The sequence below is a fragment of the Pteropus medius genome, unplaced genomic scaffold, assembly GCF_902729225.1.
Source record: "Pteropus medius unplaced genomic scaffold, Ma_sr-lr_union100, whole genome shotgun sequence".
Lineage (NCBI taxonomy): Eukaryota > Metazoa > Chordata > Mammalia > Chiroptera > Pteropodidae > Pteropus > Pteropus medius.
Window position 1 is genome coordinate 2,632,219 of NW_024350926.1, and position 23,637 is coordinate 2,655,855.

Consider the following 23,637-nt stretch of genomic DNA (forward strand, 5'->3'; position numbering starts at 1 on the left):
TTAGCTTTCTAGGTTCCTGCCTTCACTCAATGCCTGGCTGGAGATCCCCTTACTTTTTTGTTTGATATTTTAAAGATGATTTAAAAAATCAAATTTTGTCCAGAAATTTTAGTTATTTCCAGCAGTCCAGAAGTCTATGCTGTCATATTTCTGGAAATGAAAGTCTAGATGACCTTTCTAAGCTTCAATTTTCTTATTTGAAAAATGAGGATAATAGTAGTATAATATATGAAGAATAATGTGAGGTTATTAGTGTAAAGTGCTTACTGCTGTGTCTGGCACCTCAATTAATGTTTTCTCCTATTTTAAAAGTGGTATTCTCAGAGTCTAAACATAAATGCTCTATCTTGCTATTTTATAGGTACGTGGTACACTAATGCCAGGGAATAAAGACGTGAATAACTCAAAGTCTTGAAAATTTTATATTTATTATATTAAGGGATATAGTTCTTTGCATTTCAAAAATTTTCATTTCAAAAGAAGCACATGATTAAACATTATTAGTAGTCAAGATCTTAATTGAGAACATGAGATTTATTTAAAATGAAATCCTCAATTTGTACATTTCTTGAGGCAAAAGAATTTGAAAATGTTCCCCACCTTAATCAAATGAGACTCTGACAGGATATAAAATAGATGCTTTTTCTTACAACAAACTAGTCTATGCTCTTGTTTTATTATTATTATTTGTCTTTTTTTTTTATTGCCACAGAGCATTGAATTGCATGAGAAGTTCCTTTTAAAGTCCACAGATATGTTCACTCCAAACATGCCCCTCTCTTTAAAAACAATTTCTACCCATTGCCAATTAACTCTTGTGCGGAATCAGCCCTCTCTCTGGTGGTGGACTTGACCTTGGGCCATCTCAAGGACACTTCCTTAGTAGGTGCATTGCAATGTTCTTCACGGCCAGCATGGTTTCTGTACAGGTGGGTTGGATAAGCATCTCTGGGAGTAAAAATCCAAAGTGCCCAGTGTCACGTAGTTCAAAAGCAAATGTGTAGGGTATTCCAGTTTTGTAGGCCCAATCCATTGAGCTTCCAGAACTCACATCTAAAAGTTAAAAAAAAAAAAAAAAAAAATCAGCCTGCGTAATTTTCAAAAAATGTATATATAGTACTTGGTTCACTAAGCTATACTAAATCCTTCCAATAAATACCATTTCAACAAGAATGATTTAACAGTAATTCCTTGACATTGAGCTCATGGAATTTATAAATCATACTTGCTATCATTTTTGAGGATCTAGTCTAAGCATTAATGTTTTTCCAGTATAATGACCTTGAATTTCTCAGCCTCAATTCCAGTAACATTTATCCCCACCCACACTTTATTCACCCATAAACGAAACCACACTATGGACTTTTTTCCTTCTCATCACTCAGTTCTTCTCCACTTCCAAGGTCTAGAATATTGAAATTCTGTTCCTAGAAAACCTCCTAATTTCTTCTACTTTCCTTATTTTTTCATTCCTAATAAACTTGTTCTTTGTTTGCTTAAGTTCGAAGTTCCCAGACTCCTCCCAGCCTTCTTATAATTTCATTTGACTCTCCACTGGGCCATGGTCAATTCACTTAATTTCTCACCAGACCCCTAAAAGGCTCCATCAGTCCTTTTTCTGCCTTTGTTTGCATAGTTTCTCTGGCCTAGTTTCTCTTCTTTCACTTCTTATGAGGGTGCTGGAAACAGTCTTTGCTGTAAATTCACTAATCACTTTCTCTGCTCCCAAAGCTGCTTGCTCTCAGCTCCTTTTTCTAGACTTTCATTTACGGAAACTTTCTCATTCTCTTCTCGTCCTTCTAGTCTCTTCTAGCCCCTCACTTTTTTGCTGTCGCCATGCTCATCACAGGTAATTAGCCCATCACTTCCTCTACTGACATCATGGCTCTCTGACTTTTCTCTTTTTGGCTCAGAGGAAGAAAAGTTACTTGTCTTTTACGTGTCATCTTTTGATACCATTCATTGTCTTCTCTGCTAGTGAGAGGGTCCCTTCTCTGGGACTTTGTTTCATTAATTAACCCCCGCCCCCACACCTCTTTGCATCTGCACTGATCAAAATGTTTAAGCACGGTTTTCCTATAGTACTTCTCATGATCCTGCTATATGCCATCTTCTTGTTCTTCTTGTCACTTTAGAACTCAAAAGAGTATGTATGTTTCTTGTACATCTTCAACCACTTTTACCCTGGTTCTTGCCTCTAGTAGTCCATGAAAACTTTGTTCTTGAAAGTCACCAAAGACAGCAAGCCTAATCTCCTTTTTTTAAAAACTTTTTCTCCCTCAGATCTAACTTTCGACCTCTCAGTAGTGTTTAACCTCCCTGACAATCCTTTCTGGCAACTATCTCCTTAAGGCTCCTGTGATCTCACATGCTCCAGCTTTTCAACAGAGTTGAAAGTGTGGGCACTAGAGGTAGACTGCAAACTTGGGCTGTATCCGGTCCTACCACCTGTGACTTCTCTGTGCCTCAGTGTCTCCTTTTGAAAAAGGGATAATACCTACTGCATACTGTCGTTGTGAAAATGAAATGAAATAATGTGCTTAGCATATATTACCTGTTATTTTGCATCTTTACACCCCACAGTGCCCAGTATGTAGTTTTTAGCATAACATGCTCTTAATAATTTTAAAATAAATGAGTATATGTTTCATAGAAGAATCTTTATATACTTCCTCCCTGAAATTTATATGATCTAGCCTGACACACTATTATGTTAAAAATTTCAGAGCATTATTTACTCATATGACACAATTTTTTTTATGCTATTTTTTGCCAGGACAAGTTAGAGATAGAATTATTATGTGAAGATGGCAATTACGTGACTCTGGTGTTTCTCAGGCTCTCTTTGCTTCAATTAAAGACAGAAGGTGGGCTGGCTGTGGCTTCATTGTCCTTCTGGGTTGGAGTACACCGGCAATACAAATAGTAGTCATAGTAGCCAAAGTCAGAGATTATATGTGCCAACAGTTACATCACAGTACTGCGACAGCCTCATTTCTATGGTAACAGGTTCTTCTCAGTAAATATAATACTATGACTATGTCTTGATATCAAGCTGAGAATGTGAAGTGTGAGTAAAATTTTTAAAAATTAATGTTTTAAAATTGTTAATATATATAGGTATTACTTGGTAATGTGATTTCCCCCATTATTTAAAAACTTAAAAAAATTTTCAATTTCAGTTGGCATTGAATATTATGTTAGTTTCAGGTGTACAGCATAGTGGTTAGACATTTATATAACTTATGAAGTGATCCCCGTGATAGGTCTCGTACCCACCTGGCACCATACATACTTATTATAATATTAACTATATTCCCTATTCTCTACTTTACATCCCTCTGACTATTTTATAACTGACAATTGTGTTTCTGGATCCCACCCCCTTTTTCACCTACCCCCCCAAGCCCCTCCCATCTGGCAACCATTAAAATGTTCTCTGTATCTGAGTTTCTGTTTTGTTTATTTTGTCTTCTAGAGTCTACATGTAAGTGAAAGTATATGATATTTGTCTTTGTCTGACATTTCATTTAGCATAATACCCTCTAGGTCCATCCATGTTGCAAATGGTAAGATTTCATTCTTTTTATGGCCGAGTAATATTACATTGTATGTACGTACAACTTCTTTATCCAGTTGTTTATAGATGGTTAGGTTGCTTCCATATCTTGGCTATTATAAAAAATGCTGCACTGAACATAGTGTATGTATCTTTTCAAATTAGTGTTTTGGATTTCTTTGGATAAATACTAAGAAGTGGGATTGCTGGGTCATATGGTAGTTTATTTTTAATTTTTGAGGAACTTCCATATTGTTTTCCAAAGTGCTGCACCAATTTAAAATCCTACCAACAATGCACGAGGGTTCCGTTTTCTCCACATCCTCTCCAGCACTTGTTGTTTGTTGATTTATTGTTGCTGGCTATTCTGACAGGTGTGAGGTGATACTGCATTGTGGTTTTAATTTGCACTTCTCTGATGATTAATGATGTCGAGCATCTTTTTATATATTTATTGGCCACCTGTATTTCCTGTTTTAAAAAAATGTCTATTCAGTTCCTCTGCCCACTTTTTTAATGGAGTATCTTTTTGGCGTTAAGTATGAGTGCCTTATAGATTTTGGATATTAACCTCTCATTGGATTATCATTGGTGAGCATCTTCTCCCATTCGATAGGTTGTCTTTTTGTTTTGTTGATGATTTCCTTCACTGTGCAAAAACATTATAGTTTGATATAGCTCTATTTGTTTATATTTTCTGTTTCCCTTGTCCGAAGAGACATATCCAAAAAAATATATCGCTAAGAGCAATGTCAGAGAGTTTACTGCTTACGTTTTCTTCTAGGAGTTTTATGCTTTTGGGTCTTACATTTAAGTCTTTAATCTAATTTGAATTTATTCTTCAATATGGTATAAGAAAGTAGTCTAGTCTCATATTTTTGCATGTAGCTGTCCAGTTTTCCTGACACCTTTTATTGAATAGACTGTCTTTACTGCATTGTATATTCTTGCCTCCCTTGTCATAGATTAAATGACCATATAGGTGTGGGTTTCTTTCTGGACTCTATTCTGTTGCATTAATTTATGTGGTTTTATGCCAGTACCATGTTATTTTGATTCCTACAGCCTTCTAGTATATAGTTTGATATCAGATAGTGTACCTCCAACTTTGTACTTCTTCTCAAGAGTGCTTTGGTTATTTGGGGGCTTTTCTGGTTCTATATAAACTTTAGGATTATCTGTTCTAGTTATGTGAAAAAATGCTGTTGGTATTTTGATAGAGATTGTGTTGAATCTGTAGATTGCTTTGGGTAGAATGACATTTTAACGATGTTAATTCTACTTATCCATGAGCATAGTATATATTCTTTCATTTATTTGTGTCCTTTTCAATTTCTCTTTTCAGTGTCCTATAATTTTCCAAAGATAGGTCTTTTACCTCCTTGGTTAAATTTATTTGTAGGTATTTTATTATTTTTTCATGCAATTGTAAATGGAATTATTTTTTAAAATTTCTTTGTGATTTATTGGTGTATAAAATGCAATATTAATTGATTAGCTGATTTCTGAATCTTAATTTTTGTATCCTGCTACTTTACCGAATTCATTTATCAGTTCTAATAGTATTTTGGTAGACTCTTTAGTTCTCTCTACATAGTATGTCATTGACAAATAATGACAGTTTTACTTCTTTTCCAGTTCGGATGTCTTTTATTTCTTGTCTGATCATTATAGCTAGGACTTTTATTACTATGTTGAATAAAAGCGGTGAAAGCAGGCATCCTTGTCTTGTTCACCACTGAGTATAATGTTAACTATGGGTTCATCGTATATAGCCTTTATTATGTTGAATTACGTTCCCTAAATTTCCACTTTGCTGAGAGTTTTTATCATAAATTGATATTGGATTTTGTCAGGTGTCTTTTTTTCTTTTTTTTTGCATCTAATGAAATGATCATATGGTTTTTATCCTTCATTTTCTTTATGTGGTGTATCATGTTAATTGATTTCTGGATATTGAACCAACTGTGAATCCCAGGAATAAATCCGTCTTGATCATAGAATATGATCTTTTTAATGTATTGCTGAATCTGGTTTTCTAATATTTTGTTGAAGGTTTTTGTGTCTATGTTCGTCAGGGATATTGGTCTAAATTTTCTTTCTCTTTTTTTTTGTAATGTTTTTATATGGTTTTGGAATCAAGGTAATGTTAGACTTATAAAATGATCTTGGGAGCCTTCCCTCTTCTTCAAGTTTTTGGAATAGTTTGAGAAACCTAAGTGTTAATTCTCCTTTGAATATTTGGTAAAATTCACCTGTGAAACCATCTGGTCCAGGTCTTTGTTGGGGATTTTTTGCTTACTGACTTGATTTTGTTAGCAGTTATTGGTCTGTTGTGATTTTCTGTTTTTCTTAATTCAGTCTAGGAATATATCCATTTCTTATAGATTATTCAATTTGTTGTCATATAATTCATAGAATTTTCTTATAATTTTTTGTATTTCTGTGGTGCTGATTGTCATTCTTCTCTTTCATTTCTGATTTAATTTATTCAAGTCCTCTCTTTTTTTCTTGATGAGTCTGGTTAAAGGTTTATCAATTTTTATCTTTTCAAAGAACTAGCTTTTGCTTTTATTGATATTTTCTATTGTTTTTTAGACTCTTTTGTTTTTGCTCTAATCTTTATTGTTTCCTTCTACTCACTTTGAGCTTTGTTCTTTTTCTAGTTCCTTTAGGTATAAGGTTAGATTGTTTATTTGAAAATTTTCTTGTTTCTTGAGGTAGGCCTGTATTGCTATGAATTTCTCTCTTAGAACTATTTTGATTGTGTCCCACAGATTTTAGGTTGTTGTGTTTTTTTGTCTCAAGGTATCTTTTGATTTCTTCCAAATTTTGTTATTAACCTATTCATTATTTAGTAGCATGTTATTTAGCCTCCACATGTTCCTGTGTGTTTCAGTTTTCTTTTAATGTCTAATTTCTCACCATTGTGATTGGAGCAGATGCTTGATATGATTTCATTCTTAAATTTATTGAGACTTGTTTTTTGGCTTAACATGTGGTCTATCTTAAAAAAATGTTCCATGTGCACTTGAAAAGAATGTGTATTCTCCCTTAGGTGAATAATTCTAAAAATGTTAATTAAGGTCATCTGGCCTAATGGGTCATTTAAGGTCACTGTTTCCTTATTGGTTTTCTGTCTGGATGATTTATTCATTATTGTCAATGGGGTGTTAAAATTCCTGCCTATGACTGTATTACTGTTGATCTCTCCCTTTATGTCTGCCAATATTTGTTTTATATATTTAGAGTCTCCTACTTTGGGTGCATAAATGGTTACAAGGATTACATCCTCTTGTTGGATTGATCTCTTTATCATTATGTAATGTCCTTCTTTGTCTCTTGTCATAGGCTTTGTTTTTAAGTCTATTTTGTCTGATATAAGTATTGCTATCTCAGCTTTTTTTGTTTCCATTTTCATGAAACATCTTTTTCCATCACCTTACTTTCAGTCTGTATGTGTCTTTCAATCTGATGTGGGTCTCTTGTAGGGGGCATATTTATGGGTCTTGTTTTCCTCCCTATTCAGCTACTCTATGTTTTTTGATTGGAGCATTTAATCCATTTACATTTAAAGTAATTATTGATAGGTGTGTAGTTATTGCCATTTTATTATTCATATTTTTTATTTTTTTCTTCTTAAAGAAGTCCCTTTAACATTTCTTGTAATACTGTGTGCTGTAATACTCCTTTATCTTTTCTTATGTGGGATGCTCTTTATCTCTCCTTCAATTCTAAACGATAGCTTTACTGTGTAGAATAATCCTAGTTGCAAGTTCTCGCTTTTCATCACTTTGAATGTTTTATGCCAGTTTCTTCTGGGCTGCAAAGTTTCCATTGAGAAACCACATGGGAGGATCCTTGTATGGAACTAACTGCTTTTAACTTGCTGCTTTGAGGATTCTCTCTTTTTATTTAAATTTTGGCATTTTAATTATGATATATCATAGTGTGAATCTCTTTAGGTTCATTTTATTTGGGACTAACTGCACTTTCTGGACTTGTATGTCTATTTCCTTCACTAAGTTAGGAAAGTTTTAAGTCAGTATTTCTTCAAATAGGTTTTCTATCCCTTGTTCTTTCTCCACTGGTAAGCCTATGATGTGAACATTTGATGTTGTCCCAGAGGTTCCTTAAACAATCCTCACTTTTACAAATTTTTTCTTTTTGCTGTCCTGATTGGGTTTGCTGTCCTGATTGGGTTTTCTGCTACCTTGTCTTCCAAATCACTGATTCGATCCTCTGCCTCATCTAATCTGCTCTTCGTTCCCTCTAGTGTAGTCTTCATTTCCATTATTGTATTCTTCATTTACAACTGGTTCTTTTTTATGGTTTCTGTCTCTGTGTAAGTTCTCCCCGAGTTCATTAGTTATTTGTCTAAGTTCATTGAACATTCACATAACCAGTGCTTTGAACTCTGTATCTGGTAGATTGCTTACCTCTATTTCATTTAGTCCTTTTTCTGAAGTTTTATCCTATTCTTTCATTTGGGACATGGTTTTTTTGTCTCCTCATTTTGGCTGCTTCCCTTTGTTTGTTTTCATGTATTAGGTAGATCTTCCATGTCTCCCATTTTTGGCAAAGTGGTCTTATGTAGTAGGTGTCCTGTGGAGTTCAGTGCTGTATTCTCCCTGGTCACTTGAGCTGGGTGGCCCATGGGCGTTCTTTGTGTGGGTTGTGTATATGCCCTCCTGTTGTACCTGAACCTTTATTTCTGTTGGTATGCCAGTGGGTAGGATTTACCCTCAGGCTGACTGGCTGTGAGGACTGGCTGTGACTACAGTGGATGAGCTACTGTGCAGGAGCTGACCTCGTAGAGCAGGATTTGCTCTGGTGCCTGCCCAGTCCACCCTTTAGGTGTGTCATTTGTGGAGCTAATTGGGTTGTTCTCTGGTCTGAAGTTGGGCACTGTGTGTGTTGGCTCTGGATCCTCTAGAGAGGGGCTTTGGTGCAGGCCCAGGTCAGCTGCTGCCTATGCCTGGCCCAGGAACACCTGGTAGGAGTTGTAAAGTGGTCTATGGTTGATAGTTGCCTATGCTGGGCTTGGAGGTGTCTAGGAGAGGCTATGCTGTAAACTGAGGCTGGCTGCCAGTAGTGCCAGGCTAGGGGCTGCTTAGTAAGAGGCACAGGGCACGCTGAAGCCAGCTGCTGCTTGTTTTGGATTTGTTAACCTTCGAGAGATTTTAGGAAAATCTATAGCCCAGGCCTAGGTGGCCATTTGTGAAGAATAGCTAGTGGAAGAGGTTTCGGCTGGTATGTGAGTTGAGTGGGGCAGAGTTTCAGGAAATCCTCAGAGTGGGGCAAGGGGTATTAGCCTTGTTAGATTGTTAGAGACTCAGATTCGATTCTCGCTTGTGTGTGTAGGTTGGGTGGTGGGAGGGCTCAACAAAGGAACAGTGGTCCCTGCCAGCACTTCTGTCCTGGAGAGAGCTGCTCTTCTACCCCTTCTGTGAAGCCAGTCAATTCAGTTCCTTCTCATATGTTCCTGGAGCTTTTCGAGCTGCTGTCCCTTAGTTGGAACTTATGACAAGTGTAGGTGAGTAAGTCTGTTCTTGGGCCCTATAAGACAATGCCTGGGTCTACAGTGGTTCTCTCTCTCACCCAGAGGAAATCCCCACTGATTTTCACAGCCAGATGTTGTGGGGATTCTTCTTCCTGGCACTGGTGCTCTGGGCTGGGGAGCCTGGTATGGGGCTGGGACCCTGATGTGGGGCTGGGACCCCTTGCTCCTCAGTGTAAACCTCCACAGCCAAGATATCTTTCTTGATTCTTAGCCTCCACACATGTTGGGGTATTAGATCAGCCCATTTTCTGTCTCTGCCCTTCCTACCAGTCTCATCGTGGCATTTTTATATCCTTAGTTATAGGAGTTCTGTTCAGCTAGTCTTCAGGTGGTGCTCAAGGATGGCTGCTCTATAATTTAGTTGTAATTTGATGTAGTCACGGGAGTAGGTGATCACAGTGTTTTCCTACTCTGCTACCTTGACCAAAAGTTGGTAATGTGACTTTTTAATATTATATTTCCCTTTTCATGGTGGCTCTATTGAAAAATTGTTCTAAAAAGGTCAGCATTAGACCAATGATCCTGGAGTTTGAAAAAAAGTTCAGATATATAGGACACTCTCATTATTAGGATTAACTTATTTGATAAGCATTGATAATTGATAAACCAAGATTTTCTTCTGAAGGCTGAAGAAAGTGGTTAGGAATATAATGACAGGTAGATTAAAGACATCAGGGGAAATTTGCTACCTCACCGAAAAGCATAATTGGATCTCACTATCTTCACATATACATATAACCTGTGTGTGTGATACCTTAATGTGCATTCACAGACCTTCATATATTTATGATTTCTCACTAGATTTTCCAAATCACGTAGTCAATGAATTTTAGAATTTGAAAGGCCCTGAGACATGATCTAATCCAAATGCTCATTGAACAGTTGCAGACGAAGCCCAGAATTAATATCTTGGCTAGGATTATATCTAGTGACAGAATTAGGAGCAGAATCCATGTCTCCTGATTTTTTTGTGCAAGTTCTTTCCATAGACTTAGTCGTTCTTTATTTCATATAAAATTAAAAAAATTTTAATCACCTTTTAAGGAGAAATTCAGCTGAAGGTGTTATGTAAGAAACAGAATTTCATAAGAAGAATGGAAAGGAATAAAAGGGAAGCTATTTTCAGGCTGAAACATTACTTCATTATCATCTCAAGGCCCATTTCCATGCTTACAGTAGTTACAATTGCTTAAGGAGACCATTTTGGTACTTTCTACTGTCATAAAATCTCAATTCAACTTTGTAGTCATTGCTACATGCCTAGAATATTCTCCGCTTAGAATTTATTTAAGTGTGTGCAGTGATTTCTGTCAAAAAACTAATCAGAGATAAACTCCCTTCATTTTCCTTGGCTAATTTGGTAGTCAAAAATCCCACTTTAGGGTGGAACACACCTTCTCTTTTTTTTAAAGGGAAGTAATTACACAGGATATTAGTTCAAGAGACGACTCTAACACAACATACACAGGAAACCTACACAATGTGCTGGAGGCAGGTCCATATCTATACCGTACCCCATATACCGACCGAAGTGCATTCACAGCTTTATAAGCTGCAGATTCCTGTGAGGGAAAATAGAGAAATTATATCACTTACATTACTGCATTGAAATCCTTGGAAACACTGGCATGTTGTTTGAGCCTTGTCAGTCATCAGTTGAAGAACAATGATGGGCACATCAGTTAATAGCTATATTTAATAATATTGTTATGTTACTTTTTGTCACGTGCTGCATTGTACAATATGTTTTAGAACACATTTGATCCTCATAACAAGCCAGTGATCAGTAATATTCCTATTTTACAGGTGAGAAAAGGAAGGCTCATCAAGGTTAAATGGGCAGGCTGGGGTTCTACAGCAAGGAGGGGTCGAGTTGGGATAAGTGCATAAGTACTCATATCGTCTGATGCTGATGTAGGGTTCTGTCCTCTTACTTTTAGTTCAGACACATATTTCCATAAATTACAAAATGCTTGATAGGCAGGACCCATGTCCGTCTCATTCATAGCTACATATGCAGTATTTAGCCATGAGCCTATATATAACAGATGCTTAATCAATATTTCTTGCATGAATGTTGAATAAGCATAGATCTGTAAGAGTATCAACATAATCTTATCGATCCTTAAGTACCTACTTCAGTGTTTGAGTACATGGTATTTAAAACACATTTGGATCAATTAAGAAGCCTTCTAATTTAGTAAGAATGACTTCTCTTATGTTTATCTCCACTGGGAACAGGAACAATTTCAGAATGCTCCATGACTGCTAAGGTTACGTACGCCTGACAGAGCTCAGCCAGGTAGTGCTGAGATGTAGAAATTCTGAGGTGGAATTCTTCCCACCAATGCTGAAATGCTCAACGTGATCAAAACACGAAAATGGTAAACATTCTAACATGAGCTAGAATGAAGCTACCCTCGAAAACGTTTTCAAATGGCATGAAAACACTGGTTTCAACAAGGAGTTAGAGAAGTATTATATGACTGGTGAGAGAAAAAGCAGTATGTGGAAACCAGTGTACAATGATCCCATTTCAATTAGGCTATAAATAATTTAAAACATCCATTGAGGCACTCTAGGCAACGTGGAGCTGTGTGTTGGACCCAGCTTCCGCTTGCTGTCTTCATTCGCCTCAGGGATGCATAAAGCAGCATTTGCAGAAAATGCCACCCCTCGTGGATATTCAGGGACCAGGCTCCAGAACCTGGCAGACAGTTTATTATTGATCTCACCGGTGATGGTAGTCTCCTCTCAGGAGCCAGTATTAAAAAGGATGTAAACACCATAATGAGGTATCCATAATATGGAGAATGTTTTAAGATTCTAACATCTTATTCAATGGTCACAAATATCCCATGGCTAGGGCAGATATTTCTACATTTAGAAGATTATTGCATTCTGCTAGTGAAGAGACTTTTGTTCCTCATTATTACAGATGACTAAAACAGAGGGGAAAAATCCATTAAGAAAGAAATAATACATATCCACTTTGCCTGTTTACACAAAACGTGTGCGTAGGTTTAGCCTTTTCAGCTCACTGCATTTCTGCTACTCAGTACAGTTGCATATAGATAAGAGGTTTAGATATGATCTTTCCACAAAAAGTGGAAACTTCAGCACATTTTCTGAGGATTACTTTCCTGGGTGGCACAGCTAGACACCTATTTGAGAGAGCTTAAGTACTTCCTCTTTTCTCTTTGCTTTCTCTTTCCAATTGTCCTAAAGGACCCTGGCTTCACTTATCAGACCTCAGCTAAGGAGAATATTTTTTATTTGCATATCCAAAGCAACTTAATGAATGACCTAAAAAATGCTAGCAGAAACACAGACTCCTATATATTGATGGAATGTTTTTGAACAATTTTAATAGAATTTAATGGTCTCTGGTTAACACTCAGAGATGACCTGGAGAATTATAATCCTGTTTTTAATGATTTATATGTAACCCACTAACAGGATTTCTCGACAGTGGCACTACTGAGAGTTTGGACTGAATAATTCTTTGCTGTGGGAGGCTGTCCTGTGCATCACAGGATGTTTAGCAGCATCCTTGGCCTCTACCCACTAGATGTCAATAGCATCCCCCAGCCCTGTTGTGACAATCAAAAATGTCTCCAACATTGTCCAATATCCCTTGGGAGGCAAATCTATCCTTGGCTGTGAACAACTAATCTACTCTTTATACCACATCCTCCAAACCAAGACAAAAAGAAAATAGGTTAACTCTTGGTGGAAAGATAAATTCAAAATATGGAGAACATTCTCATGTAATAGTTTTAATATATCATATACCCTATATAATCTGTTGTGAGACTATAAATAGACACTGTGCCCAACTTAGAAAAGGCTAAACGTTTGCCTATAGAAACATTGTGATACGTGGTGGTTAGGATGCTAGGTCAACACCACCACCACCCACCAACAAAATGCCTATTTGACCAGCAGAGCAGCTGAAGAATGGCACTGTCAAATAGAACTATTACATTCATAATATTAGTCAAGGGAGAGAATTTGCTCAGAATTCTTGCTTGGAATGCCAAGAACAAAGTTCTTTTGGACAGAATGTAAATCTTCTCTCAGGCCATCTCCTGACCTCCTCACCTTCCCCAACCCTTCTAGTCCTGGACTGCAACCTCAGGTAACTGGTGCAGGATTTAGAGTTAAGGTATATAGAGAGAAATGGATGCTTCTCTTTTATAAAACTTTTAAAAATTTAAGTATAACATACAGAAGAGAATACAAATTTTAAGTTTAAAGTTCAATGCATGATCACAAATTGCACACACTCATGAAACACCAGCCAGGTAAAGGCACAGACAGTTAGCAGCAACCCCAAAGCCCTCCTGTGCTTCTTCATGATCACTGCTCCCTCTGCTCCGCTTCCTCACTGTATCTTAGTTTGGCCTGGTCTTGAACTTGGTAGGCCTTTAGATACTGTAGGTTCTGAATCAGGCTCACTTTACTAGGAATTATGCCTACAGTGGATAGCTTGTTGAGTTTCTGAAATGAAGAGAGAAAGGAACACTGCTTTTTCACTTTCAGGTAATCTTATGCCTGAAAGGCTGTTATTTCTTACCACTACCTTGTCAGATATGTGCCCAGAGACTTAGTAGCATTAAGCAAATAGCATTAAGCAAGTAGCATTAAGCAAATAAATTAAAACTTGCTTTTAATTAATGAGAGTCAGACCATAATTTATGAGCAATTATTTGCTCAATAAAGTTAATCACAGCCCTGCACATGTGACCAAAGCTGCAATACTAATCAAATCCATACTGACATTTTCTGTGTGACCTGTGGTAAGAATGTAAATAGATTTGAAATGATTGCATTTGAGAAACAACATAGCACAGTGGTTAAAAACAACAATACTAGAGCTAGATTTGGAGCTGAATCTTGCTATGACACTTAGTAACTGTGTTTGTAGTCTATTTAATTTTTCTAGGTGTCAATTTTCTCATCTGTAAAATGGAGATAATAGTTTCCTATCTTATCTGCTTATGAAAAAATGAGTTAAAATATATAAAATGCTTATTAGAATAAACACAATATGTATTCGCTTTATCATTACTACTTAGAACCATCTTAGCATTAGAAAAGAAGCGTGAAGCCCAACACACATGTACAGGGTCAAATACTTACTTACCACACAGCTAAAATTGGGGATTGTTGCATATTTGTAAGAATAAGGATACAGCAACATCTGAGCATAGGCGTGAAATGAGAGGTAAGCCTTAATGTGCTTTTTGTGTTTTCGAAGGAAATTAGCTACAGCTTTCACTTCTGGCTCAGATTCTGGGAAAGGTCCACAGTAGGTATCATCACAAGGGTGCATAGATGCTCCTTCATCTGCAAGTTAGAAAAGAAAATGGGGTGGGGGCATGGGCGTGGGCAGACAAGAAGCAGGAAACACAAATCTGTTAAACTGTGATTTTTCTTTTATTTCTATAAACACATAGTATTGTTAAGCAATCTGTCTAACTTCTCATTTACAGAAATCAATTACTGAAAAAATTCAAGGTGACCGAAGCCTACATACCTAGTAGGAGGGTGGCCTGAATAGAAAAGAGGTACCGATTGGTTAACTGAGCCTGCATGAACCCCTCTAAAGAGAACTAGCTCTATACAACCCCCTGGAGCAGCTAAGGCCTCTCATTTCTATCTACTCCACAACATCTGTACTTTCCCTCCATAATGCTCCCCACACTTGCAATTAGTGTTAAATATTTAGTCACTTAACATTTGAACAATATTTACACTGTTCTAGGTGCCTGGAATACACTGGAAGACAACACAAAAAAAAATCCCTGCTCTAACAGAACCTATATTCAATCTGGATTCTCTGTTAGACTCTAATGCTCTGTGACTGCAGGAACTGTGTCTTTCTTGCTGGGCACCTGGCAACAAGAACAAGCATATGGCAAGTTTTCAACAAATATTTTTGAATAAGTGAGTGTTAGATCAATAGAAAAGGCTAGACATTTGTACAGGTATCTGGTAAGATACAAATATCAATATTTGTATTTTATCTCCATCAAGAACATGGAGGCAAGACAGAAATAGTTCCATCGAACACATCAAACCAATTCTTACTACATTTTTAGATCAGAAATATCCAAACTGGTTTTGTAAAAAACCTTTCCAGTTATCTTGGTGGTCAGATATGGTTCAGTTAAGAAATCTTCAAAACTAAATTTTAATAATTTTCAAATTAAGAAATTACCTCATAAGGGTCTATGAAGGGGAAGAAGGAAAATAAGATTCACTATAACAATCACAAAGTATTAAGGTTCCAAGAAATTTCAGAAATTATTACATTTTCCATCATTATTTGCCATTCTTTGCCATTATTATCCCTCTCATGTGCCTAGAAAACTATTTCTTTCCATAAACAAATGGAAATTGTTTGGTGATCCTGTGACATAGTCTAATTCTACTGAACATGAGAAGAAACTAAATCAGACTAAATCTTGAGGGTCTTAAGTCTAGTTTATGATGTAGGAGTGTCAAGATGGGGAACTTATAGCAATTGTGGTTTTCCTCCTTTGAGTCTCATTCTGGAGATGCCTCAGAAGCAAGTGGGATATGGATGGAACTGAGAACTCAACATATAAACTATAGCTGATTCTCCAAAAGAAACAGGAAGAATAAAGAAATATTTGAAGAACACCAATGTAAAGCATTGGGAAGGAGAGATCACAAACTGAACAACTAATTCTAGAGAGAGCAGAATTAATGAGCCAGAGAAACAAGACCTTACAGTAATCCTAATATTCTCAAGGGTATAGAGGAGGGCATTGTAAACATTAAACAGGGCCAAGAAGTTATAAAAAAGAACCAATCAGATATAATAGAAATTAAAAAAAAAAAACTTAATGTCTGGGTCGAATGAATACAGTTGATGAGTGAATTAATGAGATGGAGTGGATTTTGAAACATTCCCAGAAGGCATCCAGAAGAAACAAAGAACTAAAAAAATGAGAGAAAAATTAAAGGGTTTAAAAAATAGAATGTGTCAATATCTGATTAATAGGGGCCCTAAAAGAGAAAAAAAAAATAAAGAAGAGTTAAATATTTGAAGAACTGCTAATTGAAATTTCCCCACAATTAGAAAAAGATTGAATGAACTTATTGTGTACCAAACAAGAGAAGAGAAAATATCAATACTGACATCCTCGGATAAAATTTAAGCAAAGGAAACAATTCCAGAGGGAAAGAAGCAGGTCATCTATAAAGGAACAAGAATTAGATTCACATCTACCATTTTAATAGCAACACTGGAGTAATATTTCCAAAGAATTAAAAAAACCATTTTTTGAGTCTAGACCTTTATATCTAGCTGAACCGTCATTGAAATGTGCGAGTGAAATAAAGATGTCCTATGGCACAAAAGGCCTTAAAAGTCATACTATACACAGACATAATTTGAAAACACTCTTGGTGAAAGTATTCCAACAAAATGATTAACAACTCCAAAGAAGGTACTCTAAATGAGAACTACTGGAGAGTAATCAACTCAGTAAGATCTGTTGTCTAAACGAGGAATGTCCAAAGGAAGAAAATGTATAGTAATCTAGTTCAAATTCTAGAGTATAACAAACTGCTGAAGGGTGGGGAACCAGAAGCATTAAAAGCATGTTAAGTGAGTGGTGTCTTTTGCAAAGGAGATATAGTTATCGATTAAATTTAGAAATTGATAGAGAAAAACAAACCTAAGCTTAGGTTTTAATAAGTTAGGAATAACCACCAGAGAAGAAAAATAGAGCACAAACTTCACAGCTAGCATAAGTAACTTTGATCCATTCAATGGAAAATAGTAAGAGAGAAAGATATTTAAAAATAGAGAACAGGAATTAAGATGGCAGAAATAACTGTTAATGTAAAAGTGATTATGAAAAATCCTTACAGATTAAACTCACCAAGAAAATTGATATTGTCATACAGAAAAAGACAGTTCAGCAATATCACGTCTACAGAAAAAAAAAGTACAAGTAGATACATGAAGTTTTATTTTTTCTATTAAGGTACAGTTAACCTTAGTTTCAGGTGTACGACATAGTGATGCAACATATATATCTTATGAAGTGATCACTAAGATAAGTCTAGTAACTCTCACTGTACAAAGTTATGCTGTGACTGACTATTTTTCCTATTTTGTGCATTACATTCCCATGATTTATTTATTTTATAATTGCAAGTTTGTACCTCTTAAAATGGTATTTGTCTTTGTCTGACTTATTTCACTTAGCATAATACTTTCTAGAAATATCCATGTTGTCACAAATGACAAGGTTTCATTCTTTTTCATGGCCGAGTGTTGTTCTATATTCATTCATCTGGCAGTGTACACCTAGGTTGCTTCTATATCTTGGCTATTTAAAGTAATGCGTCAATGAACATTGGCATGCATCTATCTTTTTGAATTAGTGTCTCTGTTTTCTTCAGATGAATACTCAGAAGTGGTATTACTGGATCATATGGCAGCTCTATTTTTAATTTTTTGAGTCACTTCCATACTGTTTTCTATAGTGGCTGTACCAATTTGCAATTTCCCCGGCAGTGTACGAGGGTTCCCTTTTCTCCACATCCTCACCAACATGTGTTATTTAATTCATTGATGATAGACATTCTGACAGGTGCAAAGTGATATCTCATTATGACTTTAATTTGCATTTCCATGATCATTTAAAAATTGTTTTTAAAAGGGAAAAATTTTTAAAGTTTTTTAGAGGAAAACAAAAACAGAAAAGATAGGCAAGTTTGGTTATATTTTACATTTTGCAGCAACTGGCCTCTAATGGAAATTGATTTGACAGAAGCAGCTGGGTCCTTTAGTAAGCTGTATCTGGGAAAGTCAGTTATTGTCACATAAATTCACTGGTTACGTTTTCATTTTCAATGTTTTTCTTTTCATTTATCTCTTCTAAATTTCACATAAATAGAATCATATTCTTTTTGAATTGTTGTAGTCTTTTTTAAAATTTATTTTTCACTTGCATCTCCCACTGTCAACTAACCCCAGGTAACCCATGTTAAGGAGTATAGTTGTTAAGATAGTTTGTAAACATACACATGTGTAACTGTATATATGTATTCATGTATCCATGCATGTATATATTTTTATATAAAGAGATAGATATACATTCATTTATATAGGAGCTATTTTTTGGTCATAAAACAAGACCATCATCGTATAGTTTTTTGCCACTTGCTAGTTACTTCAGTAATATTTTGTGGGACGCCTTCCACATCAACTTGAATTCATTCTTAGAAGTTCTATTCTATCACAGTTATAATTTAGTCTCCCACTTGCCTATTGCTGGGAATTCTCTCTCTCTCTCTTCTTTCTTTCTCTCCCCATCCCTCCCTCTCCTTCTCCCTCTCCACCTTCTTCCTTCTCTACATTACTACTGACCTGAGAAAAGCAATACTGTGATAAAGATTGTAGTACACTATTCTTATATGCGAGTGCTTTTGTTTCTATGGAAAATATTTGTAGGAATAGGACACTGGGTTGAAGGATATATTTAAATATATATATGAGTAGGTGTTAAATTCACATGATTCAAAATTTTGAAGTTTTAAAAGGATTGTATTTTGAATTCTCACAGATTTTGCCAGATTGCTTACTAAGATTGTTATTGTTTACACGCCCACAGCATCGTGTAAGAGTGCCATCCCCCTTTAATCTCTAACCACGATACCCCACAAGTTTGTCGCATTTGATTTTTGCCAGTTTGATGGCAAGAATTTAATTTTCCTTCCTTTCTGCAAGTATTTCTGAGCATCAGTCGATATGTTTGTTTTTAACCGGACTCTTCTCTGAATTGCTTGCTTGTGTCCTAAGCAATTCATGTTATTCTCTCTTGGGCTGTTTATCTTTTTCTTACCTGTGTATCAAAGAGCTTTGTATAGATATTTGTCTGACATCTGTACTGCATTTCATCCTCGTTTATAAATTTTCTATTCAATTGTTTATGGTAACTTTTTATAATTTGGGACGTTAACATCTTATATAATCACTGTCTTTTCTTTTTACATGGCTTTTGGGTTTCCTGTCTTGGTTAAGAAAGTTTTCCCTGTCCTTAGAAGTTATAGGTAATTTATAGATTTTCTTCTAAGAATTTTATCATTTTATATTTTTCCATTTAAGTCTTTAATTCTTTTGAATTTATTTTTTTACATATGTGACACATGGTTATACCTTTGCTTTTTCTATGTGGATAGCCAATTCTGTTGGCATCATTTATTAATATTCTGTCATTTTTCACTGAATTGAAACACTACCTTGGTCATATATTAAAGTCTGCATGTGTGGATCTATTTCTGGATTCTCTGTTCTCTTTTGATCTTTTTGTCTATTTCCATATTGTTATCCTGTCAAGCTATGGTAGCATTAAAATGTGCTCTGATATCAGGCCAGACAAGTTCCCCTTACTGTTCTTCTTTTTCACAGTTTTATTGGCTTTTTAGGGTCTATTAATTTTTTCTTATAAACTTTATGATCATTTTATTAATTCCCAAGAGCAGAAAACAAAATGAAAAACCCTACTGAGATTCTAATTGGGACTTCATTCGATTTCTACTGGTTCTGGGAGGATATCACTGTGCCGAGTCACCCAGTGCAAGGACATGTTATGTCATTCCATTTGCTTAGATCTTGTTTTTTATTCTACATTCGTATTTTAACATTTTTTTCTTTAGTGTGTTATCTTTATTATTGTGTTGCTGTCGTTATTGTGAATTGATAACTGATTTTCAAATGGTCATTTTAGCGCACTACAGAAGTCACTTCATGACGCCACCATGTTCCTCCCTTCCTCTGCCTTCCTGTCTTCATCCTTCAGCTCCATCAAATGTAACTGGGAGTAAGTTTCCCGAGCTGTCTCTTTAAACTTCATTTTGGAGGCTTATGTGCTATCAAAATAAAAATATGACCCATTGAGAAAATTTTATATTCAGTATGACATACTATATAAACATAGTGTTCTGATAACTTTTTTTTTTAAAGTATATGCTTACCAAATATTTAGGATAATGAGTAACAGCTCTAGTGACATTTCCTTAGAAAATTAGACCCCCTTCTAAATAACTAAACATTCTAAGTTGCTAAAGGTAAATTACTTGCTTTGTTCAAAGTATCAAAGAAGGCATTTAATTCTTTAGTATTCTCATTCTTATTCTCTCTGTACATTATAACTACTTCTAAGCTACTCCTGAATTTCATAGAGGCTAGGGACTTAATTGTTTTTCAACTAACAAAGGGTGGATTTACTGTCTTTTATCCTTTATAAAGAGAGAAAAACTTAATGATTCTTTTCCTTCAAGATTGAGCAGCAAGAGAGAGAACTAGTTGGTATTGAAAATAGGACCAGTGCTATATGTTCCTTTTGGAATAGGGAGCACCCAGGGCTGTAGGTCAGGATGCAGGTGGTGAGTATCTAGCCTTGTGTCTCTGGCTATATAGCCTCAGTGAGATATCCCTGTTGACTCGAGGCTACTAGCTTTACCCTCAGCATCCCTACAACATCCAGCCAATACCAATCCACTCTGGGTAGGTTTGAGGTTTTTATAACATCCTGTACTAGCATAGATGGGACAAATCTAACATATGGTGGGAAGAGTGGCTGGGTATAGAATATAGGATAGTTCTAGAGATGACTGTGTCTGGCTGTAAATCCGGTAGTACTTGTACTGTAGTTATTTATATGGACTCTTCTTTCTAAGTACTTAGGGAAGTGGATGTCTTCACTATTCTTTAAATGTTGCTGAATGAATAAGTGGAGGTTACCCTGCTCAGAGAAGGTACTTGAACCTTAATTATTATATTGGACTATTTCTTTGATTAGACTACTAAACCTCAGTTCACCTCCATGGAAGGCTGAGGACATACAAGGGCAACAACAACAACAACAACAACAACAACAACAACAACAAAATACCTTCAAAAAGTCTGTTAGTCCATGACAATATTCTGTTACCTAAACATTTCTTGAATAATTTCAAATCTTCAACTCTGAGCTTCCCCTAAGTTATAAGTATTTTAACGTATGTTAACAGTTTCAGAAAGGAAATGAGGTACTTAAAAATTTTTTATATACAGGTGATGAGCCCCAAATTGTTTATGCACATGGGTACAAATCCTCCCTTGGCCTCAACAAAATACAGAGTGATAGCTTCATGAGTAAGCTTTAAACAAGTCTTAGGGAAAATAGGGCCGTTAAATTTCCTCTTAGACTGTATAAAAACTGTAATTGGTACTGGTGAGCTTTCTTCCAAAGAATGAATGCAGAGATATTTGTAACTGAAGAGAACTGTTTACAACAGGAAGGTTTTGTGTAAGATGCAGAGAAAGCACAGGTATGTGGAGATGAAGGAGGGCTAAAAGGCATAGGCTTGCCAGCAAAGCAGGGAAGAGGGGAAGTGGCTTCAGGAGGGCCAGGGGGCTCACCCTACCCCGCTTTTCACAGAGCTTGACCTGCTGCTTAAAATATTCTCCTCCCTTGGCTTTGGACACACTGTTCTCTTATATTTTTTTTCCAACCACCCTGTTCTGTTCTTCTCAGTCCTCTTCATGGGACTCTCTTCCCCTATCAGTCCCTTCAAAGGAGGAGTACACAATTGTTCTGCCCTTAGTCCATTCGCTTCTGTTATTTCTCTCTATAATGAATATGGCTTCTTCAACTATTTCCATTTATTCAGCACATATTTACTATGCACATGCCACGTTCTATACACGAGGATACATTAATGAACAGAACAAAGGTTTTTGCCTTGTAGAGCTTACATTCTAGTGACATTGCTAGGAGTTGAAAGAGACAATAAACAATAAACACGGAATAAGTGAATTACACTGGGTATTATAAAAGTACTGTGGAAAAGAAAAAAGGATAGAAGAGTGTAAGAAAGGTCAGGAATTCTGGGGAGGTGGGTTGTAATTATAAGAGTGTGATGAAGGTTATTCTCAGAAACCGACTTTCGAGCAGACGTGAAGAATGCAGGGAGTCAGCCATAGCATCTGGGGGAGAGTGTTTTAGGCAGAGGGAAGAGCTAATGCAAAGGCTCCAAGGCAGGCCTGGGGTCTGCCTGGCCAGTGTGGATGGAGCCAGTGTTGAGGGGAGGGTGGAAATAGATGAGACCGAACAGTCGGTGGGGGCCCACATCATACGAGGTTTTGTAGGCTGTTTTATGCCCTTTGGGTGAGTGAAATGGTTAGCCACTGCAATACTTTTCTGCTGAGGACTGACATCATCTGACTTATACTTCAAAGGTTCGTTTTGGCTGAAGGATAGTGTGCATGTGTGCACATGCGTACATGCCAGGGTAGAAGCCGTGAGACTAGTTTGAAAGCTCCTACAATAATCCAAGTGAGAGCTGTTGACGATGGCTTGGACAAAGAAGGTAATAATAGAGGTGGTCAAAAATGGTTGGAATCTGGAGCTGTTTTAAAGGTCCAGCCAAAGGGATTTCCTAATAGATTAGATGTAGGTAGGGTATGAGAGAGAGAGGTTAAAGATTATAACATGGTTTTAGGCCTGACCAACTGGAAGGATGGAGTTGTTTATCAATTGAGTTGAAAATGGCTGTAGGAAGAGCAGCTCTGGCACAGTGAAGATCAAATGTTGAGTTTTGGAGAGTTTGAGTTTGAGATGGCTATTAGCTACCCCAGTGGAGATGGCAAGTAGATGTTATAAATAGGATTTTAAGAGAACATTTTGGGCTGAAGATGTACATTTTGGAGTCATAGACATATATATGGTAGAGGATGAGATATCTAAAGGAATGAATGTGTATAGAGAAGAGAAAAAGTCGGGGACCGAATGACTGAACCCTGGGCGTTCCAATGAAAAGAGTTAGGGGAGGAGAAGAGCAAAATTGAAACGAAATGATCAAGCAAAGAGGAATTAAAAAGGAACAAAGAAATGGGGCAGTAGTTGGTAGAAGAAGTGAAGACGAGAAGGATTTTTTTCAGATGGGAGAGTAACATGCTTTTATGCTGAAGAGGAAAATCTAGTAGAGAACCAACATTCTAAACCAACCAACCCACCAGACAACAGAACACAGGAGACGAGACAGTTACTGGAGCAAAAGTCTTGAGTAGGCGAGTCAATGAATCCTGAACGTCTATCTCTAGCTTCAAATTCCTCTATGTCGGTAGCCTCGGGACATCTCCATCTGCTGGTCTTCGAGGCTCTGAAGGCTCCAGATGTCCCTAGATGAAATCTTCTTTTTCTTTCCAGCACATTGATCTCTTCTTGCTGTGTTTCTTAACCTATGTTTTCCTCATTCATTTAGTGGCCTAAATCAGAAACTTAGGTGGAACAATCTGGAGATTTTCTTCTGTCTCACCCCTCTGTTGGATTGGATCGCAAATTCTCTTGATCTGATCTGCTAAATCTCTCTTTGCCTACTTCTACCAGCAAAGTTCAGACCCTTGCATTGTCAGAATAGTTCCCTAACTCCAGCCTGGCATACCTTGAATTCAGCCTCCTCAACAATGTCATTGTAATCT

At 36.5% G+C, this 23,637-nt stretch overlaps 1 protein-coding gene across 1 annotated transcript in view; it reads right to left on the reverse strand.

The window, feature by feature from the left end:
* Positions 1-516: 516 nt before the first annotated feature.
* Positions 517-23,637, reverse strand: part of CPA6 (carboxypeptidase A6) — a 222,943-nt gene continuing 199,822 nt past the window's right edge. The window contains exons 9-11 of the mRNA XM_039841813.1: positions 14,272-14,474; positions 10,600-10,684; positions 517-1,053 (exon numbers count right to left, since the gene is read on the reverse strand). Of these exons, the coding sequence (XP_039697747.1) occupies positions 866-1,053; positions 10,600-10,684; positions 14,272-14,474 (476 nt within the window). The 3' untranslated portion in view covers positions 517-865. The remainder of the gene's footprint in view (positions 1,054-10,599; positions 10,685-14,271; positions 14,475-23,637) is intronic.